Source organism: Centruroides vittatus, unplaced genomic scaffold, assembly GCF_030686945.1.
Source record: "Centruroides vittatus isolate TY-2023 unplaced genomic scaffold, ASM3068694v2 contig_459, whole genome shotgun sequence".
Taxonomy (NCBI): domain Eukaryota; kingdom Metazoa; phylum Arthropoda; class Arachnida; order Scorpiones; family Buthidae; genus Centruroides; species Centruroides vittatus.
Window position 1 is genome coordinate 119,788 of NW_027122255.1, and position 19,688 is coordinate 139,475.

At 24.6% G+C, this 19,688-nt stretch overlaps 1 protein-coding gene across 1 annotated transcript in view; it reads right to left on the bottom strand.

The window, feature by feature from the left end:
• LOC136977411 (protein FAM107B-like) overlaps positions 1–17,353 on the bottom strand; it is a 42,059-nt gene extending 24,706 nt beyond the window's left edge. Inside the window, exons 1-2 of the mRNA XM_067272880.1 lie at positions 17,337–17,353; positions 1,707–1,767 (exon numbers count right to left, since the gene is read on the bottom strand). Of these exons, the coding sequence (XP_067128981.1) occupies positions 1,707–1,757 (51 nt within the window). The 5' untranslated portion in view covers positions 1,758–1,767; positions 17,337–17,353. The remainder of the gene's footprint in view (positions 1–1,706; positions 1,768–17,336) is intronic.
• Positions 17,354–19,688: the final 2,335 nt, after the last annotated feature.

A 19,688-nucleotide genomic window follows, 5' to 3' on the forward strand; every position in this document is an offset into this window, starting at 1 on the left:
AAACAAAACAGTTGATAAATATTCTAGATTTTTATTATTTTTTATTTCTTTTTCTTTAACTTTTTTCTATAGGTTTTCAATAATTTACTATAATCAAATTTTGTAGACGCCATATTGAATAATTGCAAAATTATCTTATATCTGGAAAATTTCCGAAAATTTGATATATTTTATATTTTATTTTTATAAAATAAAATGCATTTAATCATATTTCTATTAGGATCTCTCCGGTTTTTCCTTTAATAATATATAATAAGTGGGCCAAGTATACCAATTTTCCACACGAAAGAATTCTTTTTATCAATTTTTACGAAATATCTATAAACCTAATTATATATAATTATAAGATTTCTAATCAACTTTTACATATAAAATTTCGATGATTAATTTGTATAAATCGAAAATTTCATAACAATTTTTATGAAAATAAAATTCAAAATGACTGCAAAATGATAGATAGCATTTATATGTGTAATATACATACTGTATATATATTGCAACATTATTTAAGTTAAACATATATATATGTTTAACTTAAATAATTGTAATTTATAAAAAAATAAATAAATTTCTTGGATGATTGATTGATTATAATTTAATGAGAATATTTTATGGACGTGTGCATTTATAACATATGAAATAAACTTTAATTAAAGTTAGCGAAACAAATTTTTTCCTGTGAGGTTAATTGTATATACAACTATATACGTAAATAGATAATTGTACACGATAAACTATATTGATAGTAATTTATTTCACATTATTTTTAAAATTGGAATTATTACTTTAACATTTCTGAAGTATTTTTCAAATTTTCAGCATCTGTAAAATGACGTCATTTAACACGTTCTGTAATCATATTTTGCAGCAAATTGTATTACATTTTTAATAATTTATTCCAAAATTATTATTTTTAAAAATTCTGACGAAAGATGATAATAATATCTTAAAGAGTTCAGGATTTTGTGTTTAATAATTGAATAATTTTTTTAAAAACTTGCATTGTAAACACATACAATAGACTACTAAATAAATTTTAATGTTTTACAATTATAATAATATAACTTATTAAAAATTATTCTTTATTTAGTTTATTAAATATAAAGTTACTTTATGTATTTATTTACTTAAATAAATACAAAAGAAAAAAGTAAAATAAGTAAAAAAAAAACTAAATAATTGTATTTTGTCGCCATCTATCGTCGATAGTTAGTAGATACAATTTTTAATATCTATTTTTATAAATATATTTTATTTCATCCATTAACATAAATATCACTTGAAAAATACTCTACTTAAACAATTTAATAAAATATAAATAATTATTTCTCAATACAAGGCTGCTTTTTATATACTTTTTAAAATCTTTATCAATTTTGAATCATCCCGCCATCTTCCGGTACGATTTAAAAATTAATAATAAAGTAAATAATTTAAAATAATAACAATTGAATTAATTTAATTTTAAAACAGTTTTTTAACTAAAAAAATGTATTAAAATATTGCAATCGAATTTTAATTACAATAACCTTTAGAAACAGAAGTAAAACATGACCCAGTTTAATTAATGCACTACTCGACATTATGCACTTTTAATAGTTATAAAAATATATTTAATAGATTTTAAAACATTTTTTATGAGTTATAAAAGCTGAATAAAAAGTCACAATAAGGGAGTGTAGAGTTATAAAATGGAAAGAACGCACCTTGATAGGAGGTAATACAGTTACACCACAAAAACAAGCGCGATGAAACATGATGATAAAGCTGAAAAATAATATAATTTATCGCTTTATAAATATATGATATGCTTTGTAAATATAATAAATTATCATATTATACAAAAAAAATTAATTTATTTAATTAAAATATTATAAAAATTAAATTTTTTTCGTGTTTAGAGTAATGAGACATCATCATTAGTTAAGGGTGTATATAAAAGAAAAATATAACAGGATATTTTATTGTTCGTGTCACCACGTTACGCTATAATAAACGTAACAAATAAAAGAAAATAATTCGAAATAATACAAAATATTTACTGGAATCAGAACATGTCAGGTATATAAAACCTTTTTAACTTTGTTAAGTCTTTTAAAAGGTTTACATAGCGTAAAGAAGGAGTTTATGTTATACTTTGATACTTACCTTTTATCTTTTTCAAAGTTAAAAAACATTTAAAATATATATAATTAGTTAAACAATTCTCTATTCATTAAAAAGTTTTACACGTGTTTTTTTTTTATTCATTTTTTCTTAATACTTAAAAGATTCCTGACCTTTCAAAGTCATCTTTTTTAAATTTATTAAAGTATTTCTGTATGTTTAAAATAAATATTATATATATAAATTTATTTATTTAATGTGTTTTTTTATTTTATTTTTTAACATTTTATAATATATTATTGTTTATATTTTTTAATAATTTACTTGTAATTTATTTCCTTTGTATTTTTATATAAATATTAATTAAAATAAGGTTACATCCTGTCTTATAATTTGCTTTTATTATTATTATTATTAATGAAATATTTTAAAATTTTATTAAATTTATAAAAAATTTTATATTTAATTAACTTATATAATATTTTAAATTATTTTTATACATTTATTTATTTACGATTGTAATCAAATTTAGAATATCAAAATAAAACCATTTAAATTAACACAGGAGAAAATAATTAGAAATAAAAATAAAATATTTTTATTATAAAACGTAAAACATTATATAAGAAAATTTTTAATGAATAATTTTAAAGTTTAAAAATTGGATTGAATTAACTAACTTGAGGCACCAACACATTAAGGCACTATAATTGTGCCCATCACTCATGGATATGACCCTCAATGAGTTCGACCAAGCTTGAAAGCCATGCCCCGATCCTCACATTGTGAACTTACTAAGCATTTTAATTGTGTTTATTAAGGAAGCCCTAAGCAAGCATGAACTTACAACTCCCTTTTATATAACTTTATGTAATATTAAGCTTACATAACCACGATACGATATTGTACGAGATCTAGGATCCTACTAGTACAGAATTCTGTGTACTGGACCAAGACAGAAGTATTGACAAATAGGATATACATACGTGTGTCTGGGGCTTCTAAAAGTGCAATGGCCTAAGCAGAAACCTAGGTTCTTCTGCCTATATCACAACTATGTTTACGGATTAATAATATTTAATAGAATTTTTTATACAATATTTTAATCAAAATTAATAAATTAGTTTTTGAATTTAATATAAATAAATAATTAATTAAAATTGAATATATTTCAGGATTGCATTTAGATTTATTGTGGCTATAAGCTATAGCATATAAGATGCCCTTCCATCCAGTAAATGGGAATATATGAGCGTGAGAGGTCCTAGGCCAGGGGTCCCCAACCTTTTTGTACCTAAGAGCACATTCTAGAATACCGGCCGGACGGCGGGCACCATTTATTTTTTCGAGGTGAATTTATACTTGGACATAGTTAATAATACATACACAGAATGTACAGATAACATTTAATTCCAAAAATGTAATAAAACATACACAAGACTATTAACAATAATTTTTACAAAACAAGTAATTACTAAACAATGCATACAAAATCTACAGAGTATAAAAATTCTTTATAAAAAATATAAATCTGAAAGTAAATGTGATTTTTGGCATTGCATTTCATTGGCCATTGCTTCGTAATTAGGAGAGTATGATGATATTCCTGCTCGTAAGCAATCGTCAAGGTGTCTAAGTCGTAATCTGCAAGTCGTAATCTGTACTTTGATTTTATGATATTCGGAACGGACCGGTTTATTTCATTTCAGATATGGGAAATTTGGTTGGTGAAGATTTGGCGCGAGGGGAAAGAGAGATCGGTCGCATTTCGCTTTGTGCTTTTATCTGTGTTGGACGCCATTTCTACTTTTGAGTGGTTAATCATTAAAAACGAAAAAACTTTTACATAGCATTTTATTGAAAACCGAAATATTTTTATTTTTATCGTGGTTTCACAGCGGCGGGCACACGTAAAACGATCGGCGGGCGCTATGGTGCCCGCGGGCATAGGGTTGGGGATCACTGTCCTAGGCAGTGTAAGGTGCCTTGTAAAGTGATGCCCTATGCTGTACTTTGCTTAGCGTAAGTATAAATTCGGTACTAATAAATTTAAAAAATTAATTTTAAATTAATTGAAATTATCTACTAGCAATTTATTTATATAAATATAATTCTTTTGTATTCGTGAATGTAGGATTTATTTTTCGAAAGTTCAGAAAAAAATATTGAGTATTCTTCTGCATTAATTTAGTATAACATGCAAGAATCTGGAAGCTGCTATATTATGTGCATAATTAAACATCCTTCATATGTAAATTATTGTATTAATATTTAAAAAAATAAATATTAACCGTTATATTTAATACAAGTAACTTATACTGAAAAACATTGACATTATTAAATAACAGTAATTTAAGAATAAATGTATGGAACGTCATCGAATAAATCTAAATATTCATAATTCTACGATATTTGCCAGGATCTGAGAGAGGCAAGATAAAGATCAGAACTCCAGCTCTTCCGAACACAATAATAAAAGATATAAAAAATTAATTTTTCTTAATACATAAGAAATGCCATGGAATGAATAATATGTAACAAATGTTTTTTGAAGTCCTTCAGTTAAATGACTCTACAGTCTCCTTCGTAGTAGGACTTGCATCTAGTACATTAGAAATCCAGTCAGAGGGGATTTCCAAAATTTAAGTCTTTTACTAACATTTTGGAGACCCCTTTAAGCTGAAGGGCCCCCTACTAAATGTCCTACCACCTCAATTTTGATATTGAAATGTAAATTTTATTATCTACCTTACATAAGATGGACATTAAAAGTTATGAAGTTCCATTTATTATATTAAAATTATGAATATTAAATAAATCAATTAAAATTATAAAGCATAAATTATATAAATAATAATAAAATATATTTTTATAAAGAAAATTCCCCAGAATCAAAAATTGATTCTTTAAAAATTAATGAGATTTTAAATATAAAAAAAAACATCAAAATTTCAAGAAATTTTAATTATTTTTTATATTTAAAACTTCATTAATTTAATATTAATTATATAATCTTCGAGTTAATAAAAAAATATTAAAACTTAAGAGTAATCGAATAAATTATAGCAAAATCAATTTAAAAAACTAATAGCATAAATGTGGAAATAAAATCTAATTGATATCAACAAAATTATTTAAATTTAACAATTTAAATAATTTTATTTTAATTTAAAAAAAAATTTATTTAAAAAAAATGCATAAAAAATAAAACAAAAAGTAAGTTAAATAATTTTTCTAAATGCATGACCACTCTAATTAGCCCATTTTTTTAATCAAGAAAAAATACTTTAAGTAATTTTAATTAAGATTAAATTAATTATAAAAATATTTTACATTTTTATTGATATTTTAAATATCAAATATGGAAATATATAAAAATTATGTTTACAAATATAGAAAATTGCATCTTACTTCCTTTAATATAATCAATAGAAAGTAGTTTATTTTTTCTTGTTTTTACTGAAAGATTTATCAGATATTAATAGATAAAAATATATATTTTTTAATCTATATTTAAAGCAAAAATATCATTCTAAATCCTAAATTTACGGAAAATATTCGAGCAGGAAGTTCTCAAACATCCATCCATCATCCTTATACACCATTATTTCAAGTAGGGAGATTGCTAAGATCTTCTTCATTCAAGGGTTTCAACTCTTATTATATACTATTTAAAGTAATGCATAATTTAAAAAGAAGAAAATTGCTACATGCTCTTATATTATAAATACATATATTTCCTAATAAAAAAATAGATTTATTTATTAAAGTACAGTTATGAGTAATAATAAAAATTTCTCGTGGTGATCATCAATAAATGAATGTAGAATATTTATTTCGTAAGGGCTAAGATATCTTATTTTAACCTTAATTTATTTAATATCTAATGGTGGTTTTACGTTGCCTGAAGCCTATGTGGACTCATTTGGTCCCTTTAATAAAAGTTTGATAAACTTGTGTAAAAGGGACTTGATCCTATAGAGCAGGGGTGGCCAACTTTTGTGCACATAAGATCTACTTTTTATCGGAAAAATGTGTCGCGATCGACTTGTTGTCATAGGCATAGTCTAAGTGGGGAGGGGGAAGTGTGAAATACATACTATGTTTATACACTGTTTCAGTACGAAGTGCACTCACTGCTTATGAGTCGAGTCATAACTGCATGCATACAGTTGCGTTCGGTTACAAATATAATACATTAAGTCAAGACATCGCTAGCGATCGACCAAAATTGGCTTGGCGATCGACCGGTCGATCGCGATCGACTTGTTGGCCACCCCTGCTATAGAGTGTAATCCTTATGACGCGATACTTGATACTGGTTAATATATCGGATCCTAGATAATATAGAATTTCTAATGCTCGATCATTTCTGTACAGTAGGCTACATCTGACACCTAAAACCACCTAGAATACCTAAGAAATGGAGACTCGCAAAATCCTTTTTATATAAGTTTATATAAAGGAAAATTTGTATCGTACGATACTCGACATTATACAAGATTAAAGATCCTAGACTTCGAGTAGTGGACCACAACAAGCGCATATTTTTGTATAGGAGTTTCTAATAGATAGAGGCGCTAAATATAGTAAAAGCCTAAATTAATTACGTCTAAAAGACCCCCTGCTGATACATCCAAGATTTCTTTTTTTAACCTTACTTTATTGTTGTAATACATTTATGTGAATCATCAAGGTGGAGAATAAATAAAAATACGGGTTGCATAACATCGTTTAAAAGTATTCAATAGTTTAAAAAACTTAAATTGTTTCCGGAATTCGTTAAATTTTTTTTTCCTTTTAAAACACTTATACTTAAATATCCTGTCACTACTATTACTTTAAAGGGCTTTAAACTATAATCTGATATTAACCTTATTATCACATTTCATAAATTTAACTGTTAAAATCTTATAAGGATATGTATATAAAATAAGAAAAATTTACTTACTACAAAATATAAATGTGTATTATTCTAATACGCTCTCTCTCTTTCTCCTCTGAGAAGTAGGAACTACAAGGGTTTGGATGGGATGCACGCAAGAGATGCTTTTCAATGAATGTGAAAAGAATCGTGACGTATAGTATATATTATATATGGTGCATAATATATTGTGGGCCATATATAGGTCAAATGTATTCAACCGTTCGCTTTTATCTGTTCATTAACCCCTCGGGCCAAGGTCAGTCTAGTTCTAACCGTACTAAGATTTTTCTCCATTTTTATATAAACAAAACAAAATCATATCTTGGTTTTCATAAATCACATTCAATTTTTAAGTTCGGAAAATTGATTCTTATCGCTCGAATGATCACGAATATATTTTTATTTCGTACAAACTAAGTTAAGAAGATGCATAAAAGAATTGGATAGATTCTCTTATTTTCCTAATAATTTTGTGTTTTTTTCTATTATAAATAAAACTTTTTGAATCATTGGAGAATATAATAATTGGCTCGATTCTATCATTTCTCAAGTTAATGATGCAACAAAAATCATTGGCTTGTTACAGAAAGTGCAAAAACTTTTTTAAAGTTTTTTTTTAGTTAAATCTGTTAAATATATTTAACAATATATTTTTTAATATTTATAAATATTAAATTTTCATTTATTTAATCATGTATTCCAAATTTTTGATTATTTGGATAACAGATCACAATAAGAAATATTATTATTATTATTATTATCATTATTTAAATATGTTTAAAATTGGGAATAATTAATATGTTATTATTATTATTATATATTAATTTAATAATAATTTAGAGTATATGATATTTATAAAATAATTTTTAACTTTATTAATAACGAAGTAGATTCAAAACGTAAAATTTGAAGAATATTTTATAATTATAAATAATTGCAGATACATATTGTTATAAAGTCTTAATAAATTGCATAAATATTTACATATAAATGCAATAATTATTTATCAAGAATTTATGACAGTATTTACTAAACAATTATCTATAATTATTATAAAAGACTTATGCAGTACATATATACATATGTACTGCATAATCTAATGTACATACATACATTAGATTATGTACGTATTAGATTAAATTATACGTACAATACATGCATGTATATGTATACAAAACAACATAATATGTATGTATATTATTATTATTATTATTTATTTACTTAATTTTCATAATATAATTTTAAAAATTTTAAATAAAATAGTAATATTTATTATATTGATAATTTCTAAACATATTTATATAACAGAGCTTTTAAATAAGAATATAATAATGCATTATAGGCTACTGTATATTAAACGTTTTATGATTTAAAAAGTTAATTATTTGACTAATTAAAGTTATTTTTTTTTTTAAAAACTTTAATTTTAAAGTGTTCATGCATTAATTTCAGAGTGTATTTATTACATTTTTCATAAAATTCATATTTTTTATATTCTTTTATGCATATTATATTATCTTATAAATAAAATAAATTGCTTAAATTATAATTATTTTTTTAAATTTTATTCAATGTATTGTATAAATATAATAAATAAATTTATAATAATCTAAGTTTATATGCATAAATGCTTATAAAAAAAAGTTACTTATTATTAATAACAGGAATAAATATAGTATCATAATCTAGTTAATGTTGTTGAATAATATAGAATGATAGAGGAAGATACTCACCAATGTTTTCTCCTGTTTAAAAGCCGGTTTGCTCTCAACAACCTCCCACTGATGTCTGTGATATCACTATGACATCATTGGTTGATTAGCGATGAGCGAAAGTCCTATTTTTCAATTAGTGGATGTGGGTGAGTGGCCGGTCGTTCGCATAGATGTTTCGGAATCAAGGCGTCGAAAGTTTTTACGAGGAACATGTTTGATTCATGTAATTATTCTAACTTCAGTGAAAATCGGGGAGAAGGAAATAAAAAGTTGACTTTTTTTCTCTTCCGTGAGATCACCATGAGGAAGGTTGATGCGTCATACCCATGTTTTCCGTTAAAGATTACATATATTTAATAATATTTTATGAGTGATATCGATATTTAAATTCACTTATAACTCTATTTTTATTGTATACTCATTTTCTCACTTCGTTTTGCTCCATTTAACACGATATATAAGGAGCCTAATTCTGTTGAAGATGAATAGAAAGTGACATATATGCTTACAACTCTTTTTCGTTCTGTAATTATTATTATGCGGTATATAGACCGGAATTTTAGACTTTATAACGTAAAAAACTAAATAAAGTTACCAATAAAAGTTTAAGTTTAGTGATTCATACTTTATAGATTTTTACAGTAACGAAGCTGTAAATTCCATTCCTATATTGAAAGCAAGCGTAGTTGTATATTTATTATGGTTTTTTGAATATTTAAAAATAAATGTTTCTATCATAAAAAGCATAAAAATTGATGAGTAAAAGTCAATTTAAAATAGCAAATCTTATAAAATTGACGTGTTCTATTTATTGCAAGATCCATATCGAAACTTGTTGACTTATCGAGATGTTCGACTGGTTTCTCTTCCTTAGATCTCAACTGTGACAAGAGAAAGTAAAGCAATTTGATTCCTTTCATTATAAAAATTCTATACAGACTCATTAAAGAATTTTTGGAGCAGAAACAAACGTCAATTAGAAAACATTATCGAACATATTTTCGTATAATTATTTTAAGATACAAGTAGCATCAAATGATACATCAAACACATATTTATAGCTTGTTTTTTCCTTTTATTTAAATACTTTTATCTATAGAAAAATGTAATATTTATTTATAATTTTAATCAAGTAAATACAATTTTAAATATTATTTTATATATTTAATTTTTCAAATATTTTTTTATAATTAATATATTTCATAAAATATTTTTTTGTGTATGAAATATTTAAATTCATTAATAAATATATACAAACTCACATATTTCACTATTTATTTTATGCGTAAAAATATTTTATTTAAATACCGTATAGGTCTTTAAACAACTTTAAAAATTAAGGTATAATTAAATATATAAATCAGTTTAAAACATAGAAACATTTAATTTAATTTAAAGAAAAAATAAATAAAAATTTCTTTATTATTTTATGATTAACAAAATAAATTTTTAAGATTTCTTTATTAAAAATATTCATAATTTGACTTTTAAAAAAACATTAATTAATAAATAACATAGCAAATTAAACGATGGAAATTTTGTAATATAATTATACATTTTATAGTGATTATACGCATTATTGAGATGTTTATGACCTGAAAAAATAAAATAAAAATTTAAATTTCTTCCCCTTTCATTCCAAAAATACAAATAGGTCAAAATAAAAAGCATGAAGTCAAATGTTTGTTTATTTATTTATTTTTTATTTTTAAATTAATTTTTCGAATTAAAATGAATGACTGGTGGAAAATGAAGTTTATCCTCCTTTATTAAATATATGAAAAAAGGTCTTCCTCTATGATTAATTAATTTTTATTTATTGATTGTAATGCAAATACGTAATAATAAATGATTCATAAATATGTATAAAACAATTAGTTTTTATTTTTTCTATTTAATTAAAATAGTTCTACACGCATTTTAAATATTTTAAATCTAAACAGAATATTTCGTATATTTTAAAATAAATTTTATACGTAACTGCATTATAATTACTTTTTATTAAGATTTATAAAGTTTGAATAAGCCTTGAAACTAAGCTTCCCAATCAAATAGATCATAATGTTTTGTCGTATTTTTGATAATGTTAAAGTCCTTTATTACATTAATAAATAGTAATAAAGTATGAAAAAAGTTTAGAAAACATTAATTTTAAATATAATTTTATATATATTATATTATATTAATTTATAAAAAAAAATCTTTAATAATTTATTTTATAAGGCAAATTTGAAGATATTTTATTTCGAATTGTAAATATTTAATATTCATTTTTATTATAGTGTATTCATTCAGCAAAACTTTTAAATATACAAAGAAAAGACTATTTATGTAATAACATGATAAAGCATTAATTTATGATAAACTTTAGACTGTAAAATTAATTTTTAATTGAAATTTTTTACGAAATAAGATTAATGTAAAAACACTTTATAAACCTAAAATCTTATTTCCTACATTATCATCAAATCCTAGAGATTAGGATAACTAGAACCATTAGGATCAGGATGGATACTCCATAAGACCAAGTAGGCTGAAGCAAATGTTTTAAAATATCAAATTATTTTTTTGTAAAAATTCTTATAGGTGGTGTATCAATGTAATTTTAAAGGCAATAAATATAATTTTATTTTAAAAACTATTTTTTATATATTATTAAGGAATATTGTTACTTATGGAAGTGACAAAGAGACACGAAAACGTTAATTCTGCCCTCCATAGGATAGCTTTTACTTTTTTGCAGGATATGTTTTGAAATATTGTATGGTAGAATTCTTAAGAATCTTATCTAAATTACTAATATGAACCCCGCTTTGAAAATATAATAAAAATCAAATATTCCGGATTTTTAGTACATTTTTAATTTCCTCGTCTCATATTATGTAAAGTGGCAAAGTTTAATGAATATCGACCGATCAAATCTTGAGAACGAACTCAATTCTATAAGTCATATAGAAGAGACTTAGCTAACTCTCCGCCCCAATTAATATTAATATTATTTAACAATATGCCTTAATAATATATATAAAAAATAGTTTTTCGGGTAAAATTATATTTATTGCCTTTAAAATTACATTAATATCTATAAAAAATTTTATGAAAGGAATACTATTGTTTTAACTTTTATATTAGAAAAAATAATACTTTAAAAATATTTTTTTCTAATATAAAGCATTATTCATAAGTTATTTATATGTCAATTTATTTTATAAAAATGGAAAATGAATTTTTTACTTTATAATCAATATAATTTTTTTATATACTAAACTCAAAAGAATTCTTTGACATTTAATTTTTAAGAGCCTTTATTAAGATTATTAACACAACCTGTACTACAAATAGCTGTGTAATTTATGAGGTTATTCATGGGAAAAATTATACATTTATTGAAAACTTAACAAAATTTATTAAAGTTAACTGTTCTTGCTTATCGTAATACAAATTTTAAGCATGAAATTTACATTTTTGAAGCAAACATTTAATTAATATCTTGTCAAATGATATGATATTACTTAAAAATAGTACAGAATATTTTACAGCATAAACTACTTTGATAAAATACCAAAATATTCACCTTTGTAACTAAAAACAAAACCTTTTATCTTATTTTCCTTGACAAGATTTCAAATTAAAAAGAAATCTCTGTCACAATTTGAAGGCATTCTGTATAAGCTAATTACTTATCAATACACTAATTAAAATATTATGCAATCAGTTATATATTAATTATATGTTAAATAAGTGTTCTTTTTGTGTTTTTCTGCATATAAAAAGTTTATTTGTAGATAAAAAGTCATATTATTTATTAAATTTTATATTTCAATAATGATTTAAATGGTTTTAATGTGTATTTTGTATTAGTTTACTTATGTATAGTTGCTAATTAAGTTAACTATGTATAAATACATTAAGTATAAGGATAAATTATAAAAAGAAAATAATAAAATAATAATATAGTGATTAAACATTTACATGTATTAATATACAAAACAATTAGTATGCGACATATATATGAAATAAACCATATTGTACTGTACCTTATTTATTAATGCAAATTGATATATATAAATAGAACAGTTAAATAAATGATGTGACACTCTACTGAATATTAATTTTCCCTCTTTCTTTTGTTAATATAATTATTTACAATCTATATTTAGAATTTTTCAAGTTTAAAAAAATTACATAAATACCAAAAAAAAAACAACAAACCACTATATAATATACAACATGATGTTGAAGAAAAAATTCAAAATCAGTGAATTAATGATTTATAAATAAGGAAAATTGAATATATTTTTTAAAAACAAGAATGTATACATAATAGAATATTTCATAAATCTATTAATAATATAAAAAAGAAATTTATAGCGTTTAAATTTTAATTTATTATAAAAATAAAGGTAAAAATCAATAAATAGTATCCCAAATTTAAATAAAATAACGATTAAATTTGAATATAAGTATTCAAATTTTATTATTATTTAAATTAAATCATTCTTGAGCTTTTAATCCTAGTTTCTTCTTAGCATAATTTATTCTTCGTAATGAACAGTAAATCTGATTTCCTCTTCTCTTAGTGCCATAACTAGGCAGGTGCAACAGGTGCATAGACAGGACCCAGGATAAAGGGGAGGCATTAAAATGGGGGTTACCAAAAAAATGATCGATATTATTTTTTTATTTTCAAATTTAAAATTTTTCCGCCTTAGGGCCAAATCCGATAACTTTGTTTTTTGTTAAAGTTAAAAAATAACCTATCATTTCTATCGTATTTGTTTCTTTACATTTTTTCCAAAAAACAGAGAGAGTCAAAAATAAAATCCTGCGCATCGCATATGAAAAGCTAGTTACGGGACATTGCTTCCTCCTCTTCAAATTTTACTGTTTCCTAAGTTAAGTTGTTCCTCTATAGATAATAATTACTGTGTTAATAAAGGAAAATGTGAGAGGGTATAAGAATTATGGGAGTGGGTGAGAGTCAGATTATATTCAAGAAACATGAAATCTGCTTCAAATTTTACAGGTTTAATCCACAAAATGAAAGGATAAAAGGTTGAGAATTCCTTATCCTTTCATTTGCTATAGAAATGTAGAAGATCAATTCTTTATATTTCTACAATATATAACCAGTTATTCGTTGTTATAAAGTTTTTCGCTTCAATAATTTCAAGTATTATAAACTAAATTTCAATAATTTAGTTTATAATACAGTAATTTATTTTCGTTTAAACTGTTATTTACAATAAAAACAACATTAAAGTAAGAATGTATAATTATAATTTTAATAAAATTCAAGTTAATAGATTGAACATTAAAATATAAACTTGTATAGCTTAGAATATATATTTTTATTTATCTTATAATTTTTTCATTTAATTAAACTTAAATTTTTCAGCTTCTACAATAAAATTAAGTTTAAATAATTTCGAAATTTATTATTTAAAAAAAATTAAATATTATACATTTATTACAATATTTTTCATAGTAAAAATTTTCAATTTAATTAATCAAATAACAGAAAAACATATATAAAATATAATTTTCATCTTAATATTATTTTATATATTATATTTTTTCAGTTAATTATAAGTCATAACATATTTATTGTATATAGTAAAGTATTTTTACGTAGGATTTGCCCGTGCGTAAAACAAATTCTGCGTAAATATGGGCCGGAATGTCCGAGGATAATCCGGCCTGCAACATGCTAGCATTTGGATTGAAGGAACATGCAACAATTGCACGAGAAATTGCCAAGGAATGGTATCTCCCGGGAGAACTTTCTAAGGGAAATTAGTCACTATTTAGATGTTAAACACATAAAAAAAAAAAACTCAGAAAACTCTACGGGACTAGCCTGTTGGTTAGCAGTCTTTTCCACTTGACCATTGATAGAGCCGAAATTCATTTGGACATGTGATATGTTAAAGACTCGCGGTGATCCAAGTGAAAGTAGGAGATGAGACCGTGGAGTTGATACATATGGGAGGTTCACTGTAGGATCGAGAAAGGTATAATAAAAAAAGAAACAAATTACTCATTTTGTTACAGCATCCTGTGCCTAATATGTGCCCAATCGCCAAAGTAGTTGTAAACATATTTACAGAATATTGCAAGTTGCACTTAAAAACAGGTTTCTCATATATTCAGCATGCGAGTTTTTGTGAATAGAATGTGTAGAGTACATTCCCGAAAAATAATTATTATATGCACATAAATTATTGTAAATGTTGATTTTGTACAACGTATTCATTAACGCTTTTTAAGGTTTGGTTTTGAAATCAATCATAACAAAGTACTATATAGTTAAGCATTGTCTAATTTTCAGGCTGATTAATGAACGCAAGTAAACAAATCAGAAGCATATAGGCTAAAACCGTGCGCTGGCACATAATTTACTGCAAATGTCAGCAATTTTTTATATCGCATATATCTTATATAATTTTGCGAACTACAAATACGCCCGGTTTTCTAACATTTTCGATAATCGTGAACTATTCTGATCCCGAATTAATGATTTCTATTGCATACCAAATTACACAAAACAGTCAGCGTGTACATTAATAGTCAGAATTAGTCTTGTGCATCCACGGTTAACCTAAACCATTTGTCAACTCTCAAAAACCTCCCTAGACTAAAATAGCCTACTTAAAACTAGGCCTACTTCAAAACAATCAAAATTATTCATAGTAATGAAGTCTACATACAAATTTAAGTTTTAGAGCTTGAAAATTATGTAATTTGATAATAACAATGTCGTTTTCAATGAAAAATGTACATTTAGAGAACTATTTTAATTACTATTTAATATTTATAGGAAATATCCGTTTACAATTAACGCTTTGAGAGGGTAACGCGATTTAGGAGAGTACTTTAGGGAAGTATATGTATGTATTGTTTGTACACGTATACATGTGTACTACATGTGTATATACCATACTGTACAATGCAGCATAATATAAACGCGCATATTATTAATACATTCTATTACAGACACGTGTTTACGTGCTTTACAGGCGCATTATGCATAGAAAGACCTATATAATACTATAAATAACATGAATATAAATCAATCCAATGCAAATACATAATTTTGTAAAAAAACTAAAAAAATTTAAATCTAAATTTGAGTCTATCAAATCTTCTAAACGAATATTTCTTATATAATAAATATATATAAACAAATATATTGAGGAAAAATATATTAATAATACAGTATTATAAATAAAAGTTTAATGTAGAAGTCATGAATCATTAATTAATGAGATACTTGACATCACGTTATTGATTACTATAAGAACATCCTCAATACATTATAACTTTGAAAGCATGTACTTGTAGTTAATTATAATTAATAAGCTGCAGTAAAGATCCTTCGATAACAAATACAGTTAAACTCTTATTACATATCTTATTCATTAAAGTATTTAAATTGACATCTATTAAAGGTATAATGAGAAAAATTTAATTATATCATTACAATTTTGCAGCTTATAATAAAATATATAAACCTATATTTGCAGATATATATGATTTATTATACAAAATATAGATTTATATACATTAAAGGTATACTTTAACGCAAAAAGTTTAATAATTTCTAAACAACTTTACGACTTATAATAAAATATATAAACCTATATTTATTTAATATAGGCCTATATAAATATAGACAGATTTTGTCACCATCATTTATCATTATCGAAGAAGAATCATCACATGCCTCCGTCCCATTTTATGGATAATAATTTAAAAAATTTTTCATTTTGTTCCGGTTTCGATTAGAAAAAAACAACGATAATAATAATTCATTAATTATAATTTAGCAGTATATGCCCTGATAATTATTTAGTTATTAATATTTTATTAAAGTCTATAAAATTATTCATAATTCTACTATATGATCTATAAAACTGAGGCAGGAAATATAAAATTTATAGAAAAAAGACTATTCTATTCATCTATATGATTATTTTAATAATATATAATTTAATTATAATTTTTAAAAAATCTAAACTTGATTTTATTTTATTTGCAGATAAATTTTTAAAGGATTATATGTAAACAAAGTTATCTTCTTTCAGTTAATTTTTTTTAATTAAGAAATTTATTATGTAAATTATTTAAGGAAGTTATTTATTTCTACTTAGTTTAACCTATATTTTAATATGAAAATATATAAAATACTCTGAATCATAATAAAATATTACTTTGTTTAATTACTTCCTAGCTTAATGTTACAGCTTTACAATATATTATTAATATTAAAACATTTATAAAAGTTAATTAAAAACAGTCTGTTATTGTTTATTATATTCATTTAAATTAAAAATGTTAAAAATTAATTATATAAATCACGAGATCCCTGAAGACCCCTAATCAAAGAAATCTTTAACAAATTTCAAAAAATATATAAAATAACTGAAGGCAAAATAATTAATATTTTTTAATAGTCATTTGTGTATATTTTTAAATTTAATTAATTTAAAACGTAGCGTGTTTATGTATATAATGAGAATTAAATTATTTGAAGCACCAGAATCAATTTACTTTAAACGAGACGAAAATAATGGAAAATAACTTACATTTTTACGTTTTTCAACTCTTTGATTATTCAAAATCTGCAGTTTTTCTGTTTGTATAACTTCTAATTTATACAAAAATTCTTGTACTTGATTTTGAGACGGATTTTTTACTTTTAATTTGTAAGTAGACATCATCTAATTCTACAAAATATTCCACGAACAGAAACAATCTACTACTGATAATAATTCTTATCAATTTCTGCGAATGCCTGGATATTTACCTTAATTTTGAGTGGAAACAATTCATTATATAAAAGATAACGAACATTCCTCGCTTAAAGTAAATAAAAGTTAAATATTATTTTAAAAAATTAAAATGTTAGATCGAAATGTAATTTTTAGGCATTCGGGATCATTAATTTTGAGAGCTAGTTGGAACCTTAAAGTTAGGAAAATATTATAAACGTTTAATGTGAATACTTTTAATGCTTAATAAATATTTCTGTGTGATTTTTTTCTATAAAATAAAATATAAAACTTTAATTTTGCGTGTTAAAAATCTATACATATAGCCTACAGCAAAAAATCAATTTCACGCGTGTACTGTACATTAAACATGAATTTCATTATAAATTTATCTTTTAGGCAGTAGCAAATTTCTCATTAGGGCCACTAAGCCTGGGCCTAGGGGCGCAAGCGTTTGGTGAGCAAAAATTCAAAATAACAATAACAATAACGAAAAAATAATCTTATGTAGAAACAATTCATAAATGTAGTAGTGCAAATTAAAAGCTTAGAGATTGGATGAATTATTGGTGCTTAATGTCACAAGGCCCTCATGAGCCATGCTGTTTAAATAGAAATAAAACAAGATATATCTATCAAATAATATTAATGTATGAATATACTTGTATTTTGCATGAAAAAGGTGGTCATACTAATGAAGGTTTTCAATAGCATTTTCCTTTGCCCTTTTAATACTTAAGAACCTGTAAAAATACAATTATTGCATAATTAAAATTATAACAGAATCATTCTGTGCAAAAGTGGCACTATTAATTTGAGAAGTGCTACATATTCTTGTAGATCCACAATATGCAGGGGCACCTCAAGCTAATGTGGGCACCATATTTCTAAATGCGATACTGCTTATAAGCTACTTTTTATTGAAATGTTGGTTTATATTATCAAAAATTGTGGCATTTTTATATCAAATTAATCCACTAATAGACTTATATGTATATATATATATAATTATATATACAGTATATATTAAAGCTGTCGTAAATTATATAATTCATTAAATCTGAATGCACATTACGTATTAAAAAAATGAATGCAGCTTATCTCTTGATATAATCAGGAGATAAGCTTGTCTACTAAATGCTAGAATATTTTACGTTTACTCCGTGTTTATTATATGTTTAGTCATGTACTAAACATGACTATTCCTATTCCTAACAAAATTCTTTATGAAATAATTCTGAAAATTTCAATTTTAACAAAACATATTTTACATAATAATACAAATAATACATTAAAGTCATCTATGTTTTCAAAATTAAATATTTTTCTTGAGAAATTAATAAGTTGAATTTAAAATGATTTACTGACAATTTCAGTATAGGCTATAAATTTTTTGGTCGAATCATTAAGGTCTCAGCCTATCGCTCTGGAGGATCCGGAATCGAATTCACGTGATAAAAACCTTAAGAATTTTTCATGTGCAATCCGTCCAGGAAATGTTGGGTCTCTTCCTTCACCTTTCAGTTGCCCCATAAGTCAGTCTGGCCCAAGATAATAATAATAATAATAATAATAATAATAATAATAATAATAACTCTCCCGTGGTCACCACCTGGTCGTGGTGGGAGAGCCCAGTAATTTTACTCATCCATAGGGCAATGCACACTGGAGCATAAGCTCCTGGTAGGGACACCCATGCCAGTAAGGTCTATGGGGAGAAATGAAGCTAAGAGTGACCACACCCACATTCTGTGAAGATATTTATTATGGTAATAACTAGATCAAAGTGTGATACCGGCTCGGACGTCGCCCGGGTTAACAAGGTCCGCGTTCGTGGGTTAGGCAGAGGCTCACGTTCGAAAAATAGGCCACAGTCTCCCTTGGTTACCGGTGGAGAAAGCAGCACCGGCCCAAGCATGGCTACTGCAATGCCCTCAACAGATGTGAGGAACAAACCCAGCCTTGGTGTTTCTGTGGCAATGCATCCACAGACCACAAAGACTGGAAAACCACGCCAACGGATGAAATGGACAGTAGAAATGAACAAGTTTATCATCCGTAGTTACTACACCATCACAAAACTCGAAACAAACATGACAGCATACAGACAACAACTACACCATAGATTCACACAACAGTATCCTCACCTCACTGTCACTGAACAAA